This window comes from Sclerotinia sclerotiorum, genomic scaffold, assembly GCF_000146945.2.
Source record: "Sclerotinia sclerotiorum 1980 UF-70 scaffold_11 genomic scaffold, whole genome shotgun sequence".
NCBI classification, from domain to species: Eukaryota; Fungi; Ascomycota; class Leotiomycetes; order Helotiales; family Sclerotiniaceae; genus Sclerotinia; species Sclerotinia sclerotiorum.
This window is the reverse complement of record NW_001820825.1, coordinates 1,101,302-1,108,663: the sequence shown is the minus strand read 5'-3', so window position 1 is coordinate 1,108,663 and position 7,362 is coordinate 1,101,302. Positions and strand designations below refer to the sequence as shown.

Sequence of the window (7,362 nt, the reverse complement as noted above, 5' to 3'; positions counted from 1 at the left end):
TTGTACAACTTCACCCAGGTGAATTCCTCATTCTAACTTATCTTACATTGCATTGCATTACATTACATTACATTATCCTCAATCTTTGGGAAGCGGGTACGAAGATTACTGTACAATCTCTTCTTTGAGTATTTAGTTCAACTTCCCTTTCTCTTTCTCTTTCTCTATTTGAAATATCCATGTAATCATGGAGCCGAGATTGGAAAATCTGATTTGAAATATTGTGTCTTCTTGATAATTCTTCTGTTCCTCGTGTTTTCTATCTCGTTAGCTGATAAATCGGGATTGTAATCATGACTATTTCTTCTTTTTTCTTGTTGCCGTTGTCATGGAGAAGATAATGATGGCGAGTTGCATGCATGTCATGAACGGCTAATGCTATCATCGACCACAGGACCGCAACCGAGATTTTCGAGACGTCGGGATGATTCTTGGCCACTGTACCATGCTGGAGTACAATGAGATTTCCTGCTGATATTTCTGTCCTGGCGAGAACGGCCGGAAAAGAAGGTGTGAGGGTGAGGAAAGAGATTACGAAACGCGTTCATGATGGATTAAAGGGTGATTGAGCGGGGATCTTGATCCCGATGCCATCCTGAAAGATTGAATATTTAATGGGAGTGAGAATTTATGTGAGTTTTGAAGCCTTTTATAAATTATGTACCACTTGAATAATTTTTCTAACTCTAGAAGAATAAAAGCATGACCTTTTCCTGTGATCAAACATCATTCACTTGGACAGAAGACAGTTATTTCTTTCCCATTCAAGAATATCTCACTTTAGTAGATACTAAGATAAGGTCTAGTCTGTTCTTCTATAGCAAAACTAGGTGAAGAGGTCATGAAAAAGTTTGTAACACATGACGAATTTGGACAATCAAATATAAGAAGAAATGTCATCAGCATACGACAACAGATACATGTAGAGATGATTTCGGAAAGAAAACTGAACCTATCAAACCATATCAAGCGCATAAAACACTCGCGAAAATTGACATAAAGAGAAGTGACTCATCGATTATCACGAAATGCGCAAAGAATATAATCCTCTATATCTGATCACCGCGGCCTATGTCAAACTTCTGAGCGGCACATCAACTTTGCATACAGCGACTACAACCCTAATCTTCACTTCACTCCCTAAATTGCCTTCAAATCAAACACAATCTCCCTCTCTGTCACCTTCCGATTCCTCTCTTCCAAATATTCGTAAAGTTCAACCCATTCCTCCCAATTTAAATGTTTATAAGGACCTTGTTTCGGAACACTAAAATACGCCTGCAAATCCTCATATCCCGCAGTAATTTTCCACCTCTCTTCATATATTTCCTGCACCAATTTAGGATGAAATCTCAAGTCTGATTTGCGAGCGGGTCGAAGATGAGCTGGAATATTTTCGAATTGCGAAAGTGCAGATGAGGGTAGTGGGAATTGATCTGAACGGGGAGAATCCACAGATTGGGTTGTTCGGCGGAATTCTTGGTAGGTGGGAGTTCTATTCGTGGGTGTGAAGGTTTGTTCACCGGTGTTGATTCGTTCGTCCCAGAGCTTGGCACCTTGGGGATCGGTTGGTACGGAGCTTCGGTCTAATGAGTTGGCTCTTTGTCGGATGTATCCTTTGCTTGAGGGGTGGTGTCGACTGAACCTACTATCATCTTTCTGGCTTGCATAGAAGAGGTCTTGGTTGTTTTGGTTTTGGGAGGATTTAAAGGGGGATCTATAAATTCCTTGGTCAAGACCTATGATGATTGATGATGATCTCGCGGTCCGAGTTGAAGGTTCTGACTTTGACGGACCAGGAGAAGCTGAGAATTGCGGTTGGTAGTCCTGGGGTTGAGAACGTGTGACATGTTGTTGTTGAGCAGGACTTTGGGAAGGAAAATCGATGTATGGAAGAGCGATATGTGAGGATGTAAATGTCTGTACATCTTCTATATGTTTGGGGAAAAGTTCAGACATGCCTGCGCTTATCGGAGATTGAGTTAGATCTGAAAGATGAATTAGGTTTGGTGAGCGAGAAGGTCCAGGGTGTAAAGTCTGATATTTCGAAGTTGTAGAGATAAAATCTCGAGAGATACGAAGGGAATCTGGCAAAGCGCTCTGAAGATATACCGAAGTTGGTGAATTAATCACATCGCGCGCAAAGCGGGGAGTATGGGCATATTCGGAATCTTTTGAAGATAATCTACTACCCTTGTGCCTTCCATAACCTGGTCCTAGGAGCGTCCGGTTTTCAACCGGTGTGGGAGGGTAAGCAGAAGTTGGAGTTTGGATTGGAGACTGTGCTGCTCCTCCCTGAGGTGCGTTTGGTGGAAAGAAGGGCGCTAGGAGATCTGATCTAGGACGTGCAGTCTGAGGAAAAGCAGTTGATATACAGTCATCGACCCATTCGGAATCGGGTATTGGCAATAAAACCGCAGTGGGGGGTTCTCCTCGATTGGCTGGTGAGTCTGACGACCTAGGCCATGCCGTCGTAGGGAGAGAGGCCGGACCGGAGTTGCTGGGATCCATGGTGGAATTACAATCGGGTTTGTTTGGTGTTTTCTTTCTTGGACAGAATCCGATAGCTGTTAGGGAGTTGATGTATGGGAAAGAGTAACGAAGTTTGAGTCATCACAGGAGAGCAACCCATTGCCCGATCTCACTTTTCCGATGTCACTTTTCCGATCTCAGTGAATGATACCAAATCATACCACACACCTCTCACACTTCATACACCTCAATCTTCATCCTCTCCCTTTACAAAACCCATATGTAGCCTCCACCACTTCCTCAAAATTTCATCCTTCCCCACCTCTATCCCATAGTCCTTCAAACTCTCCAATTGCTTGACCTTCCCAATTGGTACATCCAATCTCCTCCAATCGACTTCTTCTTTCTTCATCAATTCGAAATTCTTATATCTTAAATTCTATACTCCTCAGTATTTAATCAGCCTTCCGTTTCGGATTTCATCCATGCTCATTTCATTAAACTAGACACTTTTATATCTAATCATGATCAAAGCATTTACCACCGCGAAGGAAAACCCACCTTCACAACGTCCAACCATTCGTCGGCTTTCCCAATCTCCCCTTCCGCAAGCATCACTCCAGGCGGTCTCCCAGTTTTTAATAATACCGCACAGTCCAACTTCTTCGCAGCTTTGGTTATCTTTTCGATTTTTTTGACGGATGTCATGTGATGAGTCTTGATCAGTATTCTGGACAGATTTTGCCCTGACCACATTGTTATGGCGTTTGTATGTGTATAGGTTGATGCAATCTGCTTCTCACATACTATGCCTTTTTGGAGTAATCTTTTCCCCTTTTAGCTGCTCTAGTAACGCAATTAAAATGATATCCAGATCGGACATCATGTGTAGCAAACGACGCTGATTATGTCATCACAAATGAGCTTTGACGCCCACCCCGCTAGCTGTTCGCTAGGGTGAGTTAAATTTTGAAATTTCTTGTTGCTGTCCGTCTCCTTCTTCTTCTTCCATCACAATCAAAATTATCAATTTAATATGCGCCGCCAATTGTGTCATATGCGACGGGCACAATCACTTATAAGAGGTCAGTCAAAAATTCTCCTACATATTTCTCAATACCCTCAAGCTTTGTGATGAACAAATCATAGCTTTTTAACCCCGAGTGCTTGCGCACCCTGAAGACCAAAAAACAACAACTCTAATTTTTTCCTGAATGCTTTTAACCTTACTATCTTGTTATACTTTCAATCATAGCCATGATCACTTTGCTGACTATCTATACAGAGTCTTTCTTATTTGAAAGCTTTAAATTCTCATCCAGCATCCTTCATCGGGTTCGAAATCACTAGGCTGGGGGACTGAGTGCGATGGAACACTGCTCCGCAGTGTATTATTTCGGACGATTTACGAAGTCCTGAGGAGAATTTGCGACACAGAAGCAATATTATATTTGGGCAACCAATTTTTTCATACCTGATTAGAATACCTTCAAAGCTTGCAAAGCTCCCGTGGTGTCACCATTCTATCCATATGGAGTTGGCGGCCGTGCAGACAGAGTTTTCCAAGGCTTAGCAACACTCCAGCATGCTAAAAAATAAGTACCCCACAATCCCGTAAGTCATAGTTATAGCATGACAAATAAAATGCAAAACAAGATTATCCATACAAATAATGCCACTGTTGATTCTATGAAAGTGATACCTACATGTCTTATATGAAGAATTTAGTGCCTCATCTAGTGAGACCAATCTCTTCCTGTGGCTACAACTCTTGCGAGGGACGCACCCTTTCCAGAATATAATATATCACTTGCGTTTAATGTGATGATCAGGATCCTCGACAATGATTTTGGATCGCACCATCAATCTACCTCCAGTCAACGGAGGCAGTAAAAGAGTAGAATGAAGTTCTCGTGGCTCTACTCATCATCTTCACTTTAAAATGTTCGATGCCGGGTCGACATTCCTCATTAGTCCAGGATTCGTTGGAAACTTCTATAGGCATAGGCTCGAGCCTTACCAAATTTTCTCGCTATGTTTATTCACCATGATTTGACATTTTTCCATAGATCAGCGTTCATAATTTAGGCTAGTTTTCAGGCTTTGAAATCTTAAAACACTGAAATTTTAAAGGATATCTGATTAGATCAATCTGACATAGAAGATATATGAAATCATTCGCTGATCTGCTTATAAGACTATGTTATATTCCCGAGCTTGGGATATATACTATCTATCAACTATCTGATTTTGTTTAGAATTTGAAATACTCTTGTAAATGCTCGCTAATCTCTGATCCGCGCCCCCATGGTGCCCCTTAGCCAAATGCGCAGTAGCAAGAGTACGTGACTAGCACTAGCAGCGTACTAGGTTAGTTATTAGTTAACCAGTCTAACAATTTTTTAAAATGATTCCACACTTCAACTAGAAAGTCGGTAGTTTCAAACGTCGAACTAGCCAAGCTCCCGGTTTAGTTTGCGTAGCTTCAAACTTGCCATTTTAGTTATGACCCTCAAAAATGCTAGTGTAAATAACTGATTCGAATTACTGGACACATTGACCACGTGGTTTGGCTTGTTCTTACTTCCGTGCTTCTAACTAACTTAAGGTCCTGTGCATGCAGTGTGTTGGGATGAGGTTTACGCATTCTCACAGGGCTACTTGAGTAATCTTCTAATATGACCTCAAAAATCTCATCTTTGTTGTTTCAGTTTGCGGGTACATATCAAAACCTCAGTGAAATACTGAGAAATGATGACCCAAGCACATTGATGACCTAGTTAGCAATCCGAGATGAGTATGCATTGGAAACATGCATATGGGACGGTGCGGTTTGGAGCATTATATTGCATACATTAACGTTAACGCTCCGTCTTCTATCCGCATCAAGCCTTTTATCAAAATTCTTTATATGTTTTCACATTTGAAACTAATCATTCATTCATTCATTCATTCATTCATTCATTCATTCGTTCATTCATTCATTATCCATTAAATCGCTTAAAGAATCGTCTCCGGGTACCTCTAACACAAAATGCGTCCACATATGGGTATATTCCTGGCAGTTGTAACTGCACCTATAACTCTTGCAGCACCAGCCCTAGTTCCAGGCCCCTCACCCAAACCACAAAATTCAACAGACTCCTCCTCTTGCCCTACATCAAGTGGAGGGAATAGAGTTTCTCATATTGGTAGTTTGACTTCACTCATCCCAGCAGTGTTAAGTGATGTGACGAACGTATTGACCGCAGCGGATGAAGTAGCGAGTATGAGAATTTCGATTACTATGCAAGAGGACTCTTACTGACATATCTCAGATGCTATCGCAAATGGAACAGTCTTCGGTACTGATGTACCAGTGCTTGTAAAGAAACTATTTTCGGCTGTACAGCCAACGGCTACACCAACTAGCATTTCCCAAGCACAAGAATTGGCTGCTGGTGTATGGGGTGTAACTAATCCATCTGCTTCTCCAACGGCACCAGCAAATATTATCGCAAATGTCCTCGAACTTGTTCTTGATGGTTTTACTTCTAGTGATCTACAAGCTCTATCATCTGGCGTTGTGAGTAATGGAAGTCTAGCCTAAAATTCCAAAATGCTGACTTCACTCAGAATCCGGCTGCTAATTCTGTTAATAATGTTAATGATGCTGTGTCTTCTAACAAAACATTTTACAATACTGTTAAAGGCGACGCACCATTTTCTGTCAACGAGGAAACTCTCCGAGCTGCAATTTATATCCCACCTAGTTTTACCTGGGGTAAAAAGCAACCCGTGATTATGTTACCTGGCACAGGTGGATATGGATATGTCACGTATGCTTCTAATATAGGCAAACTTCTTTCTGCAACAGACTATGCCGATCCCGTCTATTTGAGCATACCGAATGCATTTACTTCCGACGCACAGATTAATGCGGAATATGTAGCCTATGCTCTTCAATACTTCTATGCCATGACTTCGCGAAAACCTGCTATTGTCACTTGGTCCCAAGGATCCCTTGATGCTCATTGGGCTTTTAGTGCGTATTATACGCAGTATCTCTTCTCAAAATATCCCGCTAACAATCATTCTCAGAATATTGGCCATCAGTCCGCAACATCGTCACGGATCACATCGCCATTTCACCTGATTACCACGGTACAGTTCTAGCATACATTCTATGTCCCGGATTTGCCCTCGGAAACGGCATAGCCTGTACCCCGTCAGTTCTCCAACAAACCTACGAATCAAATTTCGTCAAGCGACTGCGCTCCACCGACGGCGATTCCGCCTACGTTTCTACCACCAGTATCTATTCACTCACCGACGAAATCGTACAACCCCAAGCGGGAACCGCAGCATCAGGTTTCATAAAAGATGTTCGTGGTGTAGGTGTCTCTAATACTTTTCTCCAAGGTGCATGTGCTGGGCTTCCGGCTGGAGGATTGTATACGCATGCTGGTGTGTTGTATAATCCAGTTGCGTATGCGTTGTTGACGGATGCGTTGAAGAATGATGGACCGGGATTGTTTGAACGGGTGAGTGATCAGTGTGGGAATTTTGTTGCGCCGGGGATTAGTTTGGGTGATGTTATTCAGGCGCAGGCTCTGGTTGGGATTTCTTTGTTTAATATTTTGACGTCTGTGGAGAAGGTTACTCAGGAGCCTCGTATAATGAGATATGCTACTTATTAGGTAGTTTGCTGACGGTTGGATAGAGAGGCGGTCGATTATTCGTGGTAGTTTTGGATTGGTTCTTGTATATACCCAACTTATTTTGATTGTATGATTACTGGGGCAGTGGTTGGGAATGATTTACCACTGAATTTTGTGTAGTAGAAAAATTTCATGAGAAGATTTTATATGGAAAGAGGACGTGTGATTGGAGGACAAAGAACTGGCTGTA

At 42.1% G+C, this 7,362-nt stretch overlaps 3 protein-coding genes across 3 annotated transcripts; 1 reads left to right on the top strand and 2 right to left on the bottom strand.

Annotated features, from left to right (window-relative positions):
* Window positions 1-1,140: 1,140 nt before the first annotated feature.
* On the bottom strand, window positions 1,141-1,959 carry SS1G_08544 (predicted protein; the record flags this gene model as incomplete). The annotated part of the gene is made up of 1 exon (XM_001590754.1): window positions 1,141-1,959. The coding sequence occupies one exon, from the start codon at window positions 1,957-1,959 to the stop codon at window positions 1,141-1,143; it is 819 nt and encodes a 272-aa protein (XP_001590804.1).
* Window positions 1,960-2,719: 760 nt separating this feature from the next.
* On the bottom strand, window positions 2,720-3,180 carry SS1G_08543 (predicted protein; the record flags this gene model as incomplete). Its single annotated transcript, XM_001590753.1, has 2 exons — window positions 2,720-2,911; window positions 3,034-3,180. The coding sequence occupies 2 exons, from the start codon at window positions 3,178-3,180 to the stop codon at window positions 2,720-2,722; spliced, it is 339 nt and encodes a 112-aa protein (XP_001590803.1).
* A 2,326-nt stretch (window positions 3,181-5,506) lies between these two features.
* Window positions 5,507-7,237, top strand: SS1G_08542 (hypothetical protein; the record flags this gene model as incomplete). The annotated part of the gene is made up of 5 exons (XM_001590752.1): window positions 5,507-5,738; window positions 5,790-6,037; window positions 6,088-6,496; window positions 6,553-6,995; window positions 7,175-7,237. The coding sequence occupies 5 exons, from the start codon at window positions 5,507-5,509 to the stop codon at window positions 7,235-7,237; spliced, it is 1,395 nt and encodes a 464-aa protein (XP_001590802.1).
* Window positions 7,238-7,362: the final 125 nt, after the last annotated feature.